General features: G+C 39.7%; 1 protein-coding gene across 7 annotated transcripts in view; it reads right to left on the bottom strand.

Moving 5' to 3' along the window:
- The window catches only part of nrxn2b (neurexin 2b), a 703,630-nt gene that overhangs the window by 401,931 nt on the left and 279,748 nt on the right, over window positions 1–21,951 (bottom strand). For all 7 annotated transcript variants that reach the window (XM_016673326.1, XM_016673332.1, XM_016673331.1 and 4 more), the window contains one exon: window positions 365–484. In XM_016673326.1, the coding sequence (XP_016528812.1) occupies window positions 365–484 (120 nt within the window). The remainder of the gene's footprint in view (window positions 1–364; window positions 485–21,951) is intronic.

Raw genomic sequence — 21,951 nt, 5'->3', positions numbered from 1 at the left:
CAGTTTGTCTGTTATTTGTGTGTCTGTCCCTATCAAATAAACCTAATAATTAAATAAATAAATACAGCAGCTAAAGAAAAAAAAACTTTTTTATTAATCCTAAAGTGCCTAAGTATTATTTTTGATGACGCTGCAGTTAAATAGTCATCTGTCGAAAGATGAGCCACACAAAGATGAGTCAGTGTGGGATGCGATTGTGGAAGGGTATTGATATTTACTCACTGACGTGTCATGGAACATTATTTAAATCCTAGCAAGACTCTGACATTTAGCAAATACCACATTTTAGCTTTGCTATTAATACTCCTAAATATCAGTTTTCACAACAGCGGAACAGGACGTCCGTGTCCCCAACACAACCCACCTTCCACTGTGACATTATCCACAGACAGCTGCAGGCTCTTGCCTCGTCGCACCACCTTCACCGTGTGCCACTCGTTGTCATTCAGCTTCTGGCCCGCGAACAGCGTCTCGGGTCCTTTGCCTGTGGGAGGAGAAATTCGAGTCACAAACAACCAGTGGAAATGACGTGAACCCTAACCCACACACTCCGACGAACAACACGCGAGAGAGAGCGCACGCACACACACACACGGTTCTCATGAGGTAGGTGGTGGGAAGAAAACCAGCATGTTTGCAACACACTTTCACATCAGCCATCCTTTAAACAGTAAGATATGTTTTCCCCAAATCCAAGAATGATGGTTTACATTTAACGAACTTGAAAGGTAAATCAGAGAACGACACAAAGGCAACTGGAGATCCTTTGTTACGTCAAAATGTCTCCTTCAGGCCAAAGCTAGTGTTTACAAAAATGACATATTTCTAACATTTAATTAAAGTCAAGTTTCTAAGTATGAACAGACAGCAGGTCATTGCTCAGAGTTTTGATGAGTCAATGTTAAATTCTGTGTTTTGCTCTTTTTATGTTAATGCTGTCATGTCAAATAAATATTTTTCTTTCTGAGGGGGAAGATAAGACTCAATATGAAGCTACTATTTTACACTGCCTCATCTGATACTACAACACCAAATACAACATCTGATTATCACATGCTCTTTTCTTACTGTTAGAATAACCAAAATCTGAAAAAAATCAGTAAAGAAGCTTGACTTTTTGTTTGCCCCCATTTAAATATTTTCAAGAAAATAGCTGAGAGATTCAATTATTGATGAGTAACACTGTTGCTAGTGAATAGAGATGCAAAGAAATGTTGTTTGGTTGTAACATCTGCATGTTGGATGTAGTGCATGTTGCAGCTCTGGTCTTGTAAAAAGCTGAAAATCTGGTTTTCTGTCCGTTTTCTGCAAGAATAGCTTGTAGGTGACGTATGATTACAAAAAAAAAAAATGTGTTTTTTTCTTTATGAACTTCTGAATTCAATATGACTCATTGCAGTCCAAATAGATGGAATGCATTGATTAAAAATATAAAAACCTCACAGAAGTATGCGCATTTTGTATGGAGAAATTTCTGAGGTGTACATTTTGAATGCAAGGTTTGGATGTGGTTGATGGTTCATTTAGATAGAAAACTCAGAAGAGATGAAAGAGGGAGGTACAAACTGGCAACAGGCTTTAGCTCACCAAAACAGAGAAACGTCTCAAAAATACCCCATAAGTGGAGGAGTTGAAGGGCAAGATAGAAAGATTTATCAGCTCACTCCTCAAACTGCTGCTCTCCACTTCTGAACACCAAACGCCACCCCTCCACCGCTCTGCAATCCATCAATGCAAGCAGCGAAGTAAGAGCGTTCTACGCTGCGGCAGATGGCGTTGCAGAGATGCTTATTAGAGAAATATTTGCATTAGCAGAGGACCGAGGCCTATTTATGCGCGGCGAACAACAAAGCTCGATTGCATCGGCAGTGGAGTGACGGTGCCAGGAAACTGCGGATTTTAATTAAAACAACAGTCATGGATCCGGTCTCCGATGCGGAATGAGAAGCTAATGCGATTTCCCACAAAAGCCAAGGCGGCAGCTGGCAAACGCTTCGGCTGGAGTTTAAAGATTCAAAGAAGGCATAAATAAGGGAAATACAGAAAATGGCACTGAAGGAAGGAAAAAAAAAATCATTCAACACATGGCTTTAGAAGCTGGAGGCCAAACGTTACGGCACGGTGTCATAGTGTTGAGGTGATGAAGGTAATTGCTAATGAAAGGAAAAGAGGAACATTTCATAAAGAGCAATAAACTAAACAGAAACTTCCACCTGAACGGCTGCAGGGCACACTGAGACGGTGCGTTGCTGTGGGATACCAGTCACTTCCATTAAGTTTCTGTCTGTTTTACCCACAGAGGCAGGAAATCGTGAAGTAGTTTGTCCTCTAGATAAAGGCACAAAGTAAAGATTAGGCTTTTCTTAACTGTAATAATTTAATGTTGTGGATCAAATATTTGAAAGCACAATTCGTTTCTGGGGGTCGGTGGCCGTTTTCTGGTTGGTTAGCTGACCAAAGCCAGAGAGTATTATAGTTGCTGCTTGAGTGGATGATACAGTACAGACTGGCGAAATATGATTGTCCCCTTTCCCACTTGGATGTGAAGGTATTTAGCCCGCAGGGTGCGGTGTCCTGTCAACTGATAGGCCTGCAAGGCAAGAACACCTTCAGCTCACCAGAGAACTGTTTTCCAATTTACTACTGTTACTTTTTTATGATATCATTGGGTTTTTTTTTTTTTTCCAAAAGCCTTTTTTTTACCCTTCAGCTGCATGAAATTGAAAAGAAAGATTTTTGATCAAACCTTGCGTGAAAAGAATATAAAGGAAAACAAAGGTTGGCTGCTCTAAGGAGAGAATGTGTGGATGAAAGCAGCTAGCAGACGAGGCAAAGCTGGGAAAAAGGAGAGAAAAAGAAAAGAGAGAAAAAGAAAGAAAAAGGAAAAATTTAGTCCAGTTTAGGACAAATGCATTGTAAGGGTTACTGTAAAAAAATTATGATACAGTAAGCGGGGGATACAAGAGAGCAAGGTTTTTTGTGTCCAAATACCTTGACCCATTTAGCCTCAACCTTTAACCATGGCAACCAACAATGAGGAAAAGCCAACCTTCATTATCTAAAGACACATTTCCACTATGAGACCCAGAGCAGGTTTTGTCCTCTGGAAGTTTCCTTTGCTCTGGCCATATTTCCCCCTGCAGGACGTGGAGCCATCCTCTCCCACTGCAGCAGTGTCAGTCGATGTCTTGGTCAGCCATTAAGTAGTGGAAGAAGGTTTAGATTATCGACTAAAACTATTTTCACGATTTTGTCACAGCGACTACCATGATCAGTAAACAAAGTCCAAAGAAAACTGGAACTGGAACTACTTGAATTGGAAGTCTGTCTGTGAACAAAAACTTGGACCATTTTACAGCATTGTCACTGTAAGACCGCTACATATTCATTTCAAAATTTAAAAATATTTCATGAATAAACTCTAAGGTGTGGTAAATTAGCATCAATGGAACTAATACAGCTGCCTGAGAGCATTAACAATCTTCTAATGATCCGCTGCACTGCATTTTTATTTTATTTGTACAACAAAGAATACATCTTGAAATATCCCTTTAAATGGAGGTCCCCCCCACCCCCATTCTGACATAACGTGGCTTTATATGTTGTTTAATCCAACAGTCTTAGCATCCAAGAACGAGTTGCTCTCTTCACATGTGCTCAAACTAGTCATGCGTCAAATCGCAGATTTTCATCGTGGGAGTAACGTCGACTTGATTGAGCTATTCCAAATATTTGTACGCCGGCTTAAATTCGAACCATTAATGAAAAATCGTTCATCGGTGAACTCCTTCAAAGCACATATTGACAAAAGCAGCTGGTGTTTTATCTCTGTCAGCGAGGCGAAGTGAAGCCTTAAATCACCGCCCAGGTAACCTTGCAAGCAAGTAAACCAAAGATGTGCCACTCACGGTTCAGAGAGCCACTAACCCGTTAATGCAGCTCAGGGCAATGAGAGTTATTCATTGCATTGAGCAGCATAGGGCCACATTGTCTTCTCACAAAGGGGGCTGCCAGTTATTAAATGAAATTAATTCTCATCTTGCTAGTTATATCCTCTCGTTTTGTTGCAGACATCAGCAGAGTAAGGGGTACTTTGAAACCCCCCCTGCCCTCCAACTCATTCTGAAAATATGCTAAACGAGACCTGAAGAGAAGTCAACATTTCTTTACTAGTGTACAAACAGACTGCCGATTACTTTGATGGACTGTGTCAGCACAGCGTAAGTGAGCGGTGTGATCTTTGGAGGTACTTGCATAATTATACGCCGCCATCCGTCATTGGCTTGCTGTGCTTTCTTTGTAAACAACTTGATTAATGCAACTGGATCAATGGAGCATGAGCCCTCAGCCAATGGCTGCAAGTTGTTGCCATCAGTCTCTATTCAGGCTGTGGGGTGTGCGTACATGTGTGTGTGTGTTGGGGGTCGCTGCTGCAGCAGGGAGTGCTTGAGCACAGTTTTCAACTCTAATCAAAACAACTCAAGAGTGGGGAGCTGATCATCACTCTGCTGTGGGGTAATGACAGCAACATTTCTAGCATGGCAAATCAAGAACTGAGAGATGAAATGTATTTCTCGTCTTCCACACTTTGAAGGACTTGCACACAGATTCGGGCATATCTGGTTCATGGGGATCCCCCGGTGTTTCCCAGGCTAGAAAGATTATAGAATCCAAGCAAAGGGTTTCAAAGATATAATACACTTTAATGAATGCATTTTAATTGCTCACTTTTTAAATTTTATTTATTTATTTATTTTTTAAACTAGATTTCTGGTGCACTGTAGAAAATTGAATACTTAAAGGGGCAGTATTGTGTGTTTTCCAGGCACAAAGAGTAATTTTATAGCACCATCAAGTAACTAAATATATCAAAAATGACTTAAAAGAAATCTGACTTTGTAATTTAACACCTTAAAATTGGGTTTCTGTCTCTTTAAGAACTCCTGCTCTTTCTGAAACTCTGCCTTCAGGAAGCCATCATAACATGGCTCCTCTATTAACCTTGTAACATTTTTTTTCCCAGCATTTCACTGAGAAGTAGCTCCTACAATGAGCTCAGCAGATATGCAATTCCACCAGGTGTTTGCTAATTATTGCTGGCTAGTCTGAAGGAGCTGAGTGGGGCAGTCATGGGGTGAGCCGCTCTGTGAGACGGGGCTTTGTCCCGCCTCTCAGAGCAACCATGGCAACCACCATCTGAATGGTTACCATGGAGATTGAAGTATTCCTCAAACATGCATGAAAGAATCAAGGCAACTCTCCAGGTACGTATTTCATGAGAGAATAACATAACCTGATGTAAAGCTCAGAAAAGTGAATTTCACATAGTACTATCCCTTTAAGAAAAAAAGCTACCACAAAATTCTAGGAAAACAACCAAATCTATTCCAAGACTCTTTAGTCAGAATGATGCCAGAGGCTTGTTGCTAGCTACAAAAAGGGTTTGGTATCTTGTCAGTATAGTACAATCCTTTATTACTGATTATTATTCAGTAGATGTACAATTTAGCTTTTCTCCATTATTTTTGGCTGTGTCCGTTATAGAAAATTCAGAATAAATTCAAACTTGCACAAACAATTCTTGTTTTTTTTTTTCTAATTCAGTGAAGTTGTTTGCACAAAAAATTGGTGGCTAAGTCAATATTGACAGTCGTGTCATGGATGAATCGTAAGGCAAAAGTTGCAAGTTAAAAGTTCAATGTTTTGTAGATGATAAATTCTACAAATAACTTACAACAAGGAAAGAACTCCGACTTTAAATCAGAGTAAGAATAATATTATGGAGAAATGATCCTGAATGTGAGTCTGACTCAGCTGAACACCGACAGCTTAACTACAGTTTTAGGTCCCATTAAACTAGATCCCCTCCTAAATAACAGTCATATTGCCTTTCTGATAGAATCTGCAATGCCTAAGTATCACAATAATGATTACCAATTCAAGCTGTGTGATTTGAGCTTTCTGGGAGCAAGCATCATCATAGCTTCCTTCTTCTGTCAGATTAAGGTTTGAGAAAAAGGGACAGAAAGAGGATGTGTAAGGTGGAGGGCAGACAAAATGAAAAAAGCAAAAAAGATGATGGTGAATACAGTACCAGAATATTCAGTGGTTTAGGGAGCAACTTGAATAGATAAAATTCATGAATAATTGAGACCCCCTCTAAAAATGCTTCTAACTACCTTTTTTAATAGTTCATATGCCACATAAAGCTCCATATGCCTTAATCCATACACTGGAAATTGTCTTGGTGATGCAGCACAAGCTAATATGTTCCTTATCTCCACTGTTGTGGATAGAGACAATCAGACAATGAGCCAACAAGGAAAATAAACGGTGCTCCTGGATTGGCTGCTTTGTGAGCATGTCAAGTAGCATTGCGTCTGTGTATTTCAGTAACCCAATATCTTTCCGATATTTTAGACATGTTCTTTGAAAAAATCAGTAGGGAAAATTTTACGTGAATACTTTGGAGCTATGTTCCACGGAAAAATCTGTGAATAGGTTCACTGTACCTGAAGATTTACTCATACCAGCAGAAAATCCAGAGCTTGCTTGCGCATTCACACCTGCCCAAACGAACCGGACCTTCTAAATGAAAGCCAAATGAACTAGAGTTCGATCAAAGTGGACTAAAACCTTGTTTGGGTAGCACCAATCGAACCGAATCTACTGGACTATCAGGATTAACAACACCCAAACAAGAACAGTTGATATTGTGTATTTTTAAAGAAGAGGATTGATAAAACCACCTAAAACCTTGATCGGCAAGACACAACATATCACAGCCAGGCAATGAGTATAACAGTACTCCTATTTTGGTCAAACCCACAGTACCGTCACCTTTTTGTGTTAGTTATTTGTACAGTGGAATCTCTGAGGAATCTTTAAGAAGCATTGACATCTTTAAGTCTTTGCTTCAAACTAGGCCCTAAATAAAGTTAAATGAAGAAAGCATAGAATACTGTATGACTCCAAACACACCGTACCAACCGAGGGTCAGACAGGAAGATATGACAATTCATATGCAAGTTATTTAATATGTTTTTGCAGCTGTAAATAGTCTGCATTTGCCACAAGAAGGTGAGTAAGTGAGATTTAGATATCATACAAATTTCACTTAATGGCATTTTATATGTACGCTAATGAGCCTTAAATCAGGTTATTACACACAAGTCCAGGATTTTTGTGGCGTTCAGATGGAAGTAGCAGAAGATGGTGGGTGTTTCTCAGGTGTACTGTCAGCTACCACATGAAACCACATGGTTTTCTTGCTTTCAACACCAGTGGGAGGTGTGCGTGCGTGCGTGCGTGTGTGTGTGTGTGTGTGTGCGTGTGTGTGAGCGAGAACTTGCTCTTCTGTTTCACCTTGCAGAGGAGAGAAATCCAAGCTGTGCACAACAGATAGAGCTCCCACACACAAACATGCTGCCCTGTATGTTCTCACCGCGCGAGCACAAGTCGGCGCTACTAATAACACCACAGGAGGTCTGAGAGTGTGCGTGTGCTTGTGGGTCTGCAAAAAACTATGAAATACTTCACTTAGAATTTTAATTTAGGTCTGAGGTTATATTACTAATGGTGGTGAGCGGGTAGAAAACGAGTGTAATGGGAGGACATGTTGTGCTTGTGCCAGGACACAATGCAACGTCAGCACCGCCGACTTCCTGGCCAGGCAGCAAAGACAGAGACGACGCTTACAATGTGTGTGTGTGTGTGTGTGAGTGTCTGATCGTCATGAGGAGGAGAATGGAAATTATAGGTGAACGTGAGGAGCTGTTCTACCTGTACCTTTACGAGGCACACACTGAGATTAGTGGTTTTATTGCCGGGTTTTCATTTTTTATGTTGCGCTGAGGAAGCTGGTGTGTACAGTACATGGGTGTGTGTTGCAGATTTTATGCCAACCCAATGCTCCCTCTCTCCTCTGCCATCTGTTCTCCTGGCATGGCCCCTTTAGTGTTGCTTATGAAGTAATGACACACATTTATATATTTCCATCACAAACCCAACACGCACTTGCGGTTATTGAAGTTCTCTGACTCTTCGGCAGTCATTTCATTTTTCACATGGTTCTCCTTTTTCCTAAAACGACTTCGCCGTGCCGCGAGCTGGTTCCCGGAAACACAAAGTGTTCCACCAGACCCCACCGATGAGTCGTGTCCCAGGTATGTCTGCAAGGTCTTCCGAATCAACTTGTCGAGGAATTGATTTACACTGGGCCTCAGCATGTTGCCTTTTAAATCCACCCCTCCCACATACACACACATAAACACACACACACACATTAACAAATCCTGTAAACAGTGTTCATCCCATTGCTACAATTAATTAGAATAAAACTACAATTGACAAAGCATACTAATTTTATGACCATGACAAAGGATTAAGTAGAATTCCTTGACCTTAAACGATACATGTTGGTTAAAAAAAAGGCAGTCTTTCCTTTCAACGTCTATAACTTTCATTGTTTTGTCGTTTCCTGCGATTGTAACTTTTACCAACTGCTTACGATCTCAGTTGAAGCACTTAAGACACACTGTAGCATACTGAACATTGAGCTATGCAGAAAGGTGAAGGCTTTCTGGTTTTACTGTGACCCAGTTTTCCTGCTCATCTTAGCATAAAACAAGACACAGTCGCAGGTGCAGTGGAGAATTGTTACAGATGAGCATCTAAAAAAGGAGCTGTGCATTTGTCTTGACCTCTTTGCCCAAAGGTCAAGATGAGGAGTTGTTGATGTGGCAACGGAAAGGCGACGAAGCTGAATGGTTTGAATCCCTCAATGTGGATGTTTGCTCTGCTTTTAATTGGATCTAGCCACACATCTCGACTAGACAGTGGAAAAGAACGGACGCTGCCTTTTGCCTTCTTAACCAACAGATCCCAACCGGTCAAAAGTAACTTGCACACTGTCAAATGTTCAAGAGTTCTCTACTGGATCAACACAGGGATGTATCGTCTCACTCATTTTCTTTGTTGTTGTTGTTGTTGTTGTTTTCTACACAAATTGCGCAATTTGCTTATGACTGTCATAGTAGAACCATTGTTACAGGTTAACAGCACGGACTATTGAGCCACAGTCCATGGCATACTTCATTACAAAATAAGCAGAGTATCTTATTGAAACATAAATCTGTCTAAAATTACATGGTCACAAATTTAAGAAGGAACCGATTCTTTTTTTCCAGCAGTGTTCCAAACAATTCATATCAAACCGTACTTGACATTTCCTTTGGTGTTTAGAAGCAAACTCCAGCCCATTAACAAAATTGAAATAGGAGGCATAACACCGACATCTGGGAGCTATCAGGTGTTTATGAACGACAGAGAAAGTTCTTCAAAATGCTAGTCATCAACTATTTAGATATTCATCCAACTAGACTCTACTTAACTGATCGATCTCTGATGATGCTGTTTACTCCCCAGTGTTGTCTAACAGACCACTGAGACGTTACACTGGGGATGTATTAGATGCCTATTAAAAAACCATGAGGCAATAGCCCTCAATTTTACAATTATCCACTGCCTTGTTTAGATGTGTTGCATAAAATCAATAGATAAATCATATTGAAGTTTAAAGTTGTAATGTGAAGAAATGTGAAAAGGCTATCAATACATTTGGATGACACAGTACATTATGCTGTATGAGTATAAGCCCATACAATTTTAACACTGGCTGCCTGTTAGCTGTCAAAACTTGTGAAAAATCTTGTGAAACAAAACATAAAAATATTATTCTTGCATTCATTTAAAAGGAATAGTAAACATGATCTTAAGTAATATCATCTCTTTGCTTTTATTTGAAGTCACAGCCTGTTCATTGGTGTTGGTCATGTCTTAACCAGCTAGACTGATTTATAAATGTACCAGAAAATTGGCTCCCTACTGGAATAACCATATTACAAAATGCAGGCAACTCATAAAATATTCATGCTGTAAAGACGTAGAAAATGCTATGTGCGCCTACTTTTTCAGAAATGGTGAACACTGAATGAAATTATGGATGTATCTGAGCTTAAACATGCTGGATAATGTAGGTATACAGAAGAACATAACACTGTTATCTGGAGTTGCTGCATATTTAATGTGGTTCCATTAAAGAAAAAAAGAATATTCAGGTTGTTTTTTGCCACAAATAGTTTACTAAGCTTGGCATTTTTACTGCCTGCAGTATATTTGCAACTCACCACCTTCCAGAACGTCCTTCCACATCCCTTTACTTTATGTGGGACAAAAAGTAGTAACAACTTTGAAGATGTGTTTTTTTTAAATGGTGGTATTTAGGAAAAAACATGAATGAAAACCAACTAAATTCCAAACCTCATTCCAAGGCCACATTTTATTTTGAAGCCCAAACTTAAAATAGATTTGAACTTTGTTAAGCAACAAACTAAACTTTCACGCAATAATTTAATCATACAGGTTTTACAATGAAGGCCAAGAAGAAAGCTGTTATTTCTCTTCAGGAATCCATCTATTACAACCCTGAAGACAAAAACTAGTGATGCTTCGAGAACATTTTTTTCACCTGAACCAATCAAAATCAGTTATGAATAGGCTTTTGCCCAGCTCGAGTCCCCGATCTGATTAAAAACAACCACTGACATTTAGAACGCGGCAATTTATGAAGTTGTCCTGACAAGGACATTGTTTGACCCACAAAGTGTTTCTCTAATTCAGCCTGATGTGCTGCTCCAACACAGGGACAGGTGGACTATAATGTGATCATAAAGCACCTACAGACATCACCTGAAACATTTAGAGCTGCATTATCAATTTAGAGCTATATTCCATCTGAGACTTTGCTGGGTTGCTTGGTTAGCGTTAGCGTTAGCATGTGTACTCTGTTTTGATAAGGTGGTGTAGTTCATTATGGCTCCAGTTTATTGTCTGAGGTCAAAACTTATATAAATCTTTGATCAACTGCTTTTTAACTTATAGCTCTAATAAAACTTAATGTCAAATGTTTCAACTGCTCTCAATACACCCTATTAGGACAGCTGGGCATATCTTAGCACAACCCAGGTGACAACACAAAAAGACCTGGAGCCAAAGCAGCCTCTATTTCATGAGCATCATCAGTGTAAAGTAGCAAAATCCACTCAGACTGTAAGCATGCTTTCACTTCTAAACTGTTTGTCTGCTTTACACAGGTCACAGTTCATTTCCTCTAATACTCTCCTCTGTGTGGGTAAGTGTGACAGCTCAGATATACTCTGGCGATGAACAAATAAGCAAATTCTGGTCTGTTGGAAAATGTGGGTTTCTGTTTGCATGCAAGTGAGCCCTGGTGTAGTTTTGAGTTCAGCGGGAATGCAAAGCGGAGCATCCAGCAAAGTGTCTACAGAACAAGATGGTGAAAAGCTTGCTACATCTACCACTGCTCACTTTAGGTAGTTTTTGTTTGATGTTACCCCAAATGTGTGTAATATTGTCCAGGTGGTTTGGTCTGCCCTAATGAAAGAGGACCAAACCAAAAGAAAATGTGACATTGTGACATTCCCCATACACTCAAACATAAAAAAAAAAATCCCCAAAACGCCAACTATACCTTGTAATACCATTTTACTAATTGTGCACAATAAAATAAGCTGGGATTTATTTTTTAAATTGGCCACACAAATTTGCCTGGAGGCCTGCTTGGGGTACAGCAGACAAAATCACAGGGAGTACAACAACAACAAGCAGTGGGAGCTCTGATTAATCAAGGGCTTTGAAAAGGCTATTTAGTAAATGAGGACTGGTTGTAAAATAATGGATAAATTCCCTAGATAAGGTCTAGATAAGGACCCCAAAGCGTCACATGAGATCATATCAACACTTCCGTTACCAAAACCAAACAAACCTGTGCATGAGAGCTATTCTGCAACTTAGTGGGCAAAGTCTCTTCTAAAAACACACCCACTAATTCGACATCCTACCTGAATTTCTTTGAAGAGAACAATTCAGAAAACATTTGGAATCCACACCTTGCTAAGCACCAGGTGCATGGCCCCTTTTTTTCCCCTTCATGTCCGTCTCTGTACGAGTTCCTCTCTGTGCCAGCTTGGTCTAGAGCAGATGGGACGGTTCAGCATGGCATCACACCAGTCGACACAGTGGCATGTCAAACAGGCATTCGCAGGGCCGGCCACTGCCAAGACCAACCATGCTGTACTGCCATATGGGAATAATGTGTGCCGAGATCACACTGGATAGGCTGACAGAGCGGGTAACATGGCCTGCTTTTCCTGCAAATCAGAACAAATAGACAGGAATGCCAGGGTATTTACGCGCAAGTCCCAAAGTACACACCGCCACGGCACGCACGACAATTACTATTTACCGGAGTGCGGTCAATGCTGTAGAGTTGCACAATCCAAGCGTTGTTGCACACACTCAAATAGAAGAACATCGATGCACAAACACACAGAGGTGTGAACAATCATTTCCCCCAGACAGGCACCATGCACCAACAGACACACATGAGCTACCTTACCCATCCCACGGCTATAAAAGGCACAGACGCATGATCCCTATGCTGCAGTCAGCAGAGCTGGCACTTGCTTTCTTTCACACACTCACCCAGTCACGCAGACACACATGCACACTCTCCCGTCTGTCCTCTGCAGACGGTGATGATGGCCTGTGGTTGGGAGGTTAATAGCTGTTTGCTCCTCACAACCTTCACACTTGATTACTCAAGTCGGCTGCTGTCTGGACGGCGGGGCCGAGGCTCCGGCAAAACAAAGGCCGCCTCATCACTGCTTACACACATAGCGCTTATTAGAAGACTAAAGCATGATTGAGAGCATCGTTTGAAGAATAATTAAGGGCACTGTATCCCTAAAGAAATGTAAATAGGGATTTAGAGACGTCAGTCAGAGTAGGAGCAACTTCCAAGATTCCTTTGTTACATTTTCAAAAGAGGCTGCAGCAAGGGAAATGATTCATTACTGCAAGAAGGGGGGGAAAAAAGTACAAACATACATCTAAGAGGACAGAAAGACAGCATGTCTTTTCAGAAAGAAATATATAAATGCAGGCCACAAGCTTGGCAATCACGTTTTAAATAATTCAGAAGGGCTTTGAACTACACATGAGCATCTGACTTTCATTTCAGGGAGGTAATGCTCTAATCCAGATATAATTTAGGGGAATGACTATAAAGTGTGAAAAATTGTGCATGCCTCCATAGTAATGGAGTTTGTAGAGCAGGTGCAGGAACTTCAAACACTATCTCACAGGACCTAGCCAGTGGTCACTTCACAGTTGAGACAAAACTCCCAGCATTCATTAAGGTTTTCTGAAGATCTGATGTACAGGTATAAAGTTCTCCATTTGAAGTGTCAAAATGAGTTCTCAGTGACAAACAAGACGATGCGTGACACAAAAAATGCGTCGTCCTGTACGCGATGGAGGCGCAATGGACCAGGCCCTGGTTGGACTATTTCACACAAAGCTCTGTGCAAAGTGTTGTGTGATTGGCCAGAAGCTTGTGGATGTATTTTATGCAGAAATGGGCTCTGACAGCAAAGATTACATTTTGTTTCAACTAGTCCAATTCCACCGTCTGGTTTTTGTATCCACAAGCAAAATGAACGCTTTTGAGGAGCATTAATGAGACACAATTCACTATGAAATATTTACAAAGATAGTTGTTGTCTTTCCGATGGAGGACGCCATCTGAAAAAATGTGTACCTCTCTCTCTCAGTGACTGATTACTTTACCTACGAGCTTTTTAGGGCGTGATGCATACTGGAGTGGAAGGGTCCTTTAAGATTGAAGACGGTGAAAATCCGCTCCCGGGAATTGCATCCAGCTAGTTTCTTCATACTGGAAACGTCATTACTAAACAGGAATTTTAACCAAAATTAAAGAAATATTCCATGTGCTCCTCCTTTACTGCACATACCATAATATAGTTAATTGTAGTGATTTATTTGTACGTGTGGATTACTTGGGTCGTTACTGATATTTAATGTAGATTTGTTTTTAATCAGACCATTAAAAATATATTAACTAGGAGAAACTTTGAATTGCTCATTACTCACTTCCCCATATTGAACACCTCAAGCGTTCTTCCATTCTTCCAACAGCAACAACATGTATGTCATCCTGTTCTTTTATTTGTTTCTTTTTGTTTTTAGAATTAGCCAAAAATTACATCAAAATTCACAACAGAGAATGTTTTCTGATAAATGGCCTGATGTGGTTACTGAGTTTGTTACTAATGAAATGGTTTACGATGCAAAGCAGGGAGGAAGCTGAGGAATGTGATTGCTCAGTCCTAGAGCCAAACAGGTGTCCTAGTTAAGTAAAAATGATAAACAGGCCTTTAGAATTTAAGTAGCTTTCTTTATTGTGCTCAGCTTTAGTTAGTACATTTGTTCTTGATGCAGCTGATGCACAACTGTGGCAACAAGGTGTTTTTTTTGTTTGTTTTTTTACGAGGAGCAGCTGATGAGCATTTCAAAAGCTTAAATGATACCTGAACTACAACCCGAAATCCCAGAGGAATTTAAAAGGGGGTTTAATGGCTGCATATCAGGATCCAAAAAACAGAGAAATAAGACAGAGATTTAAAGAGCGACAAAAGCAAATGAGGTGGATTAGCAGTGCTTGACAACAACTGATGGTCTCATCCAGGATATTTTTATCCCAAATTTTCAGATCTGGATATTGAGCTGTTAGCATGTCAAGTGTCATCAGTCAGAGACAAAAGCAAATACAGATTCATTGCAAGACTGACTGATCACCATCCACCACATTTCATTTCCCTTTCGAGAATAAAGTATTCTCGGGTTAAAACCAATACTTGCATCGGAATAGAAGAGTGCACCTTTAAAACTGCACTTTTTTGCAAATATGTGCCATTAAATAAAGGAGTTCTCAAAAACTAGACTGAGTTGAGGAGGAAATACGGGTCATTGTTCCTGTCCTTTCACTCACTGTCAGTTCAGTGTCTTGAACACTATAATCAGTTAATTAGCTTATTAGCTCCTCAGCCTAAGTGATTTTATTAAAAGTATTTACAGTGTAATCATAACACCACATCACCACATACAGTGAAAGTTGAGGTAATTTCAATAAATCATGATTTTGTGCATTGCCATTTTATAAATGGAATATAGGGGAAAGTATATTAAAAAACTCAATTTACCAATTTAGAACTTTAAAAGGCAGGCTATGGTAATGCAACACACAGACACAGCAAAAAGTCTTCCGAATGAGCTTCAAACCTCAGGTGATTCTTCTGTGTGAGGCTGTAATTTCATTTGAGAAGGTAGAAATATGCAAATGAAGCCTTACTCTGAGACCTGGGAGACTGCCATTTCATGATTCATGACTAGTAACCATGCAAACCGCCTTACAGACTGACACAGCCAATGGTGTACTATTAGAAAATGAAACATGTTTTTTTGAAGGGTGTGTTTGTTTTTTTTTTTTTTGCCTGAACTTCACAGACCAATACCTAAAGCTAACAAAAAAAAAAAAACAAAACAAAACAAAAAAAAAACAATTACATACTTTCTTAATGCAAAGGTTTTCCAAAATAATCTATCTATGATACGTTAAAAAAACAAAAAAACAAAAACAAAAACAAAAAAACAACCCCAAAAGCATCTGTATAGAGTGTGTGGTTTTGGCTTAGCCAAAAAAAAAAAAATCAAGGCGGATAAGAGTCTGGGTCTGAGTTAGTGTCTGTCAGGGGAGTTCAGGTATCTTGCTACCCACCGTGCTTACAACTAATGGTAACACACATATATGAATTGGTGCCTTGTCTGCTTTAATACATTACTATGCAGCAACCCAAACCCCAGAACTGACTGTCAACAGGTATGAATGGGAAGGGTAGAAATATAAATCTCTTGAAGTTTTCAGTTTTTGTCCGTGGGGTTCTGTTTTGTTGAGCCTTTGTCATGGAGTCATCCATGAGCCCTGAACTTAACTGGAACTAAACCATGACTAAATACAACATGTTAGACAATGTTTTCGTTCAGCCTGAAGAAGGTCTGATGTAAATGGTTATTTTATTTTAGGTTTTACAGCTACTAGATGCAGTTAGTCAATACGGTGCGCTTCACTGCTCATGCAAAACTCACATGGTCTTCCTCATAGCGCTTCAAGCACAGCCGCAGCGCCTCAGAGCAGGGCCACATGGGAGCATATCTGCAGGCAGACGCCGTGCAGGTTCCCAGGACAGGGTGCAGCCAAGCAGACCATTAGCATGCGATGGACCACAAGATCCATCTAATCACAATACATAGCAAGTCTTGAATACATTTTATAAAAATGATTTAGCTCTGTAAAAAATATTTTTTCTCTCACAGCAATTACACTGAAAGTTGTGGATCTTTTCCATTTCATTTTGTCTTCTTCAAATGTTGTGCTGGCGACGTTAAGAAGCCATGTGTTCCATTCAAACATGCTTCTATTTGGCTGAAACCAATAAGAAAAGTGTGTGGATGGCCAAAGCCGGTATGCTAATCAGCAGCTCAAATGCCTGCCAGTCAGAATTACTCTGTAAAAAAGAGTTTACTACTTTAAAACGTCCAAAACTGCCATTTAAAACATGGACTGGTCTCTTCATGACATGACTAGTATTTTTTTTAATCAAAAATATAAATACATTTTCTCCGAAATCATTTTTTTTTCTCCATTTCTGCTCTGGAAACTTGTTCCTGGTTTTGCCATGGCACATCACATCTGTTCAGATGATGACATTTAGCAGGAGTATCCCTGCAAATAAATCCCTACAAACATCACTTTATACATCTGTCTTTTACTTTTACATACATTGTAATTCCTCTTTCACCTATTCAAAGATAAGACACAAGAAGTTTGTCTGTTCTCCCTTCGTTTCTTTCTTTACTGTAGGTGTTTCACCACAGAGAGCCTATAGTAGGCTGGAGGTGATGGGAGGGATTTGTCAGTCAGCTGAGGGTGTCGTTGCTTCCTGAGAACAACCGAACAGCCACTCGCCCTCCACATGAAACATCTCATGTATGGGACTGCATAGCAAATAAGGATAGGGATAGCGGGTGGCTAAACGCGCCCGTGTTTAAGAGTGCGCGGAACCATGCGGGGTTCTGTGTGCTTATGGTGAGAGGGAAGAAAAATAAGAAGCAGTGCAGGAAGAGGCAAGCAGACTACGGCCCCCGGCCATGATTATCTACGCCTGCCGCTCTGACCCCCTGTGCCAATTACAGAGATAAGGCAGTTTGTTGTTGTGTGTTCTCGAGTGTGCCTATGTCTCCTGTGCTAAAGGAAAATGTATATTTGATGCCTGCTTGCACACACATTTGTATTCTGGTAGCTATCAGGGGCCACCCAATCTTTCTTTTCCAGTGTACTTCCTGGACTGTGTGGTAAGGGTGATAGGGGGGTTGGCTGTGGTGCTTTGACATGACAAGATAAATGCAGTCGATAGCCTCTCGAATTGCAGATGTCCACCACAGGAATACACATTCCAGTCGTGGACTGACTGAGAGGACTAGTGATTGTTTTGAAAAAACAGGAAAGGAATCTTTGCTGGTGGTTCAAGAGACAGACAACGCCCTTGGTCCCTTTCTGCAGTCTCATCCGTTTCTCTCATCCACCAGCCCCATGTTTTTTCTCTCAACTCTGCTTCAATCTCTAGAGAAGGATATTGGGGGGGATGCTGATTCATGACTTACACAGCATTTTACAGCCTGTTGTGGCATAAGGGTGTAATCCCATGGGACAGTCATCAGTCCTGTAAGGCAGCATGAGTGTCGACAGTTCCAGGCTGCTGCCGGTTCTCTCATTAGAGTTCCTGTAATGAGTCCGCATCTGAACTGTCGCCAGTGCCACAAAAAGACCGAAAAGAGGCAGACTGATTACGGTCTGAAGTGATGCTTCTAAGACGGGCGCATACAACAAATCCCCTGTGCTCTCTGCAGTTGAAATGAAGAGCTGATCATGGTCAATTCTGTATGTTTGCAATATTCTGAGAAGAAATAATTCTGCTGTTAGGTACGAGAAGCAAAACTGGAACAAAAACCGCTATGGTTCTATTAACCTGATTGGATCTTAATAAATCATTTTAACCCGTTTAGGCCAAATGTGTTGGCGACGACACAGCCCAATTTGTAGTACCATAATTACGTGACACTTTGCGCCATCTGACAAAATTCCAATGGTTTCTGAAGGGGGAGACGTTGCGCTTTCCAGCCAATATCGGGTTATTACGGTAATTTTACTCCCGTTGTAGCAGAGAGTGAAATTAATCTGAGGGGCTCTCTTTTAATAGACGGTAAATTGCAAAAATAACTGCTAGATATTGAAACTTCTGATTGTTGTAGATAAATGGGCTATATATATATTTACTCACAGGACATTTAAAGAACTTAGACATAGTACCCCCTAATGGTTAAATTACATTAACCACTACTACTGGTTAATGAACTACTGTTCTTTTCTTATTAACAGTTCTTTGGAAGTCTGATTGCAGTTACACTTGGCTAGTAGCACAAACGATTGCCGGAAAACAATAATCAGATTTCAGAAAAAAAAAAGAAAGAAAAAAAAAATCGGAATAGACCTGCTGTGTGAACATAGCTATAGTGTCAGTGGCCAAAACCACTTTTTATGATTGTGATGTTAAGGTTCTAAGACATTGTGACGATCACACTAAAAAAAAGAGATCAAAATATATTTTACTTCAATTTGAGCTGAATTATTAGGTCTAGTGAATCACAGATCTTCACAGAGATGTTGCCTAGCTGATGTTTTTCAAGTAGTGGTAGTGTGTCACCCTGTGAGGAGAACTTATAGAAATTTCTTATTCAATAACTCTCCAAGACTGAACATATGATTCTATCTCCAACTATAAACTACTATAGCTATAACTACAACTAATAAGATGTTTTAAAACCCCAGAAGAAAAGTCAACATTTTTACACTTTTGTTTGAAATAGAAATGTTGACAACACTGAGTTTTACAAGGTTAAGGAGGAAAACTCAAAAATCTATAAATACACTATGGAGCAGGCTGGAGTGTGGGGAGGCAAAAGTATATCACTTCTTCAACAATAAGGAAGAGATTGCTGCAAGGTCAATGAATTGATGCAGTATACTGAGCTTTCTTACGTAGATATCTTTTGATCAATTACCATTATGAGACCGATATCAGGGATAAAAAGTTTATGGGACTGGGGATGTCCCATAAACTGGGACATCCCCAGTTTATGTGGTTCCATTACACTGTAAAACATTTGAAGGTGGTTTAACTTGAAAATGAAGGTTCACCTGCTGCCTTGAACATCCAAGGAAAGAAGCCAATTAGAAAACTGTTTTGGTTTTAACTCAGAAATCAAAGTTCATCAAGCTGATTTAACAAGAGACAAGGTGTCTAAACTTTGTTTTTGTTTTTTTTTAGATCTGATGGCTCATTAATCTCCAATTGCGAGTTGTTATAGCTTAATAGTGTAATATAACAAAATAATGATTTCACATTATGCAAGAAAAATGTACTCACCTAGTTGAAAAGGCAGACATTTTGTATTATGTTCACTCGCATCATCAAGCTAAAGGAACTACCTTAATGTAGGAGAATTTTTAGTTCTTTCATTCAACATATCGGATAATACATTTTATTAAATGTCACACTGAATTCTGCTCAGAAACATGTATTTTGAACAGAGCTTAAACTATTGTTCTCAACCAGTACAAACTGACAGTTGCGTCAGAATGAATATTGGCCTTAACTACACACAAGAGGCACGTCAATGTAACACACTTCCATCTCACTCACGGTGCAACACAGGATACAAGAACCGGCAAAGATAGTCAGAACCCCGGTGGAGCCGAGCTGTTTCTGACCAAAACCCACTGGACTTCCACTCCAAAGCCAACAGGTTCTGTGTGTTTGCTTAAAAAGAAGGCAACTGAACACATCGAGTCGCCACAAGCTTTCATCAACATGAACCAAGTCCCTCTCACGTTTGACAAATTCAAAATAAATGCAACTCATACGCTGGAGTATTTTATAGTCTGGAAGATATGATGTGTTTGAGTTTTTACCAATTAACAGCACATCTGAATCGGGGCTGGAATGACATAAACCTACAGTACAGGGACGTAACTACTGAAAACAGGTGTCTGCAACGTCACAATCAGTGTTGGTGAGGATCGAGTTGGGAGAAAACACCAAAAGATCCACTGAATTTCTCTAAAAGAGGCTTTCAAGTCTATTTTTTTTAACTTCCTTTATACAAACAACATATCTGTGAGGTTCCGTCTGTTTTGAAGTGAGTACTGCAGGCAGACAGGCCAAAGGGTATGACATTAGCAGACGGCGAGCTTGCATCCCCACACACTGTCCATATGTCATGCCAAATCTCATCTCGTCGTGCGCTAAGAGAAGGTGCTGCTGGCGGCTAAAAGGCCACCTTCCAAACAGATATCATCAGCCAGATACCCTGACCCGACTGCAGCTGAGGGCCACGGCTCTGCTCCCTACAACATCATGATACATTAACTGAGGGGGAGACGGGTCGCAATGCACAAAGGCAAGAAGGAAACATGGTTGATGCATCAAACGCAAAAAAGAAAAAAAAAAAACCTCTAAAGCCTCGAGATGCAGGAGGTCAAGAAAGGCTAAAGTTGACGTACTACCCTTTTATCAGTGGTGACCGTTGCAAAGGAGAATTTTATTGCAGATCTGCAATAAAGTGTGACTCATGAAAAGTACACTGGCTGTACATTGACTGTTTATAATCTTGGATAAGCCGACGGTTTGATTTGCATACAGAAATATGAAGCTTTAGTAACTGCAAGACTCTGAAATGAATATAAATCAGATTGGATTATGTAAATTTTCTGGCCTGTTTTGTGCCCTCTGTCTTTTCACCCCATTTATCTTTGCCACAATCAGAAACACAGCCTCACTTCCTTTATCATTTCAATTACACACACACTCACACACACTTACATTTTTGGAATATTTCTACAATCTTATTCCTGCCACAATTGTCTGGCCAGCAACTATAAAGATCCGTGCTGCAGCTGATGATTACTCTGGTAATTGATTGTTCCAGCAATTAAGTGATTAATTGGGTTTTAAATATTGGCACATTTTTTCATTTAACCACTTAAGATTATTTTATAAAATATTAGAAATGCCTTAAAAATATAATTAAATAATTCAACTCTGTTTTTTTTAAATAGGAAAATGTATTTGTGCGTAAAATTTAATAGCATTCTTTTGGTGATCCTTTATCATTTGTAGCAAATGATGCAACTGCAGCTAAAAAGCCTTTTAACATCAACATGTGAAAAGCTCAACTCTTTCTGCTTGACTTGAAAATGTCACGTTGCAACTACGCAGGTGTCAATATTTTTTTGGATTTTTCTTTCTAGCAAAAGAGAAGTTATAGTTATGTTCTTTATAACATAGTTGGTGAAACTGATGTCATCAGTTAATTCATAATTTAAGAAATGATTTTGTCCCAGACGGCCAGGAAGTTGTTTTTTTTCTCTTAATGTTTGAAAACATTTTTTTTCTATTTACTCTGGTTAATTTTCTGCAGTCTTACAATTAGTTTTAAAATATTAAATATTAAAGTATGACAACAACAAAAAAATCTAAAATAAAAGAAATCTATTCAGGGACAAACACTTTCACAGCGCTATAAATAAAATTTACCAAGTGCTTGACTGACATCTAGTGGTTAAACCAGGGTACTGAAATCTTTTCAGCTCTTTCTGGTGGTGCTGTGTGGAGATACTAGGTTCATAAAAAGACTTTGTCACAACCTTTCTGTGCCCTGTTTTCTTTTTATTAATATAACAAATTTGCACTATTGCAGAAAATGCAAAAGACAACAAATTATAGAAACATCTGTAGTAAGTATCTTTTCCAAGGGAAATTTAATACAAGTACAAAAGAAAAATTCTTCACAACCACCCAATCTTGTGCTGTGTGTGTGTGTGTGTGTGTGTGT

The sequence above is a fragment of the Poecilia formosa genome, unplaced genomic scaffold (assembly GCF_000485575.1).
Source record: "Poecilia formosa unplaced genomic scaffold, Poecilia_formosa-5.1.2 Scaffold73, whole genome shotgun sequence".
NCBI lineage: Eukaryota > Metazoa > Chordata > Actinopteri > Cyprinodontiformes > Poeciliidae > Poecilia > Poecilia formosa.
The sequence above is the reverse complement of the archived record's forward strand: the minus strand, read 5'-3'. Positions and strand labels throughout refer to the sequence as shown.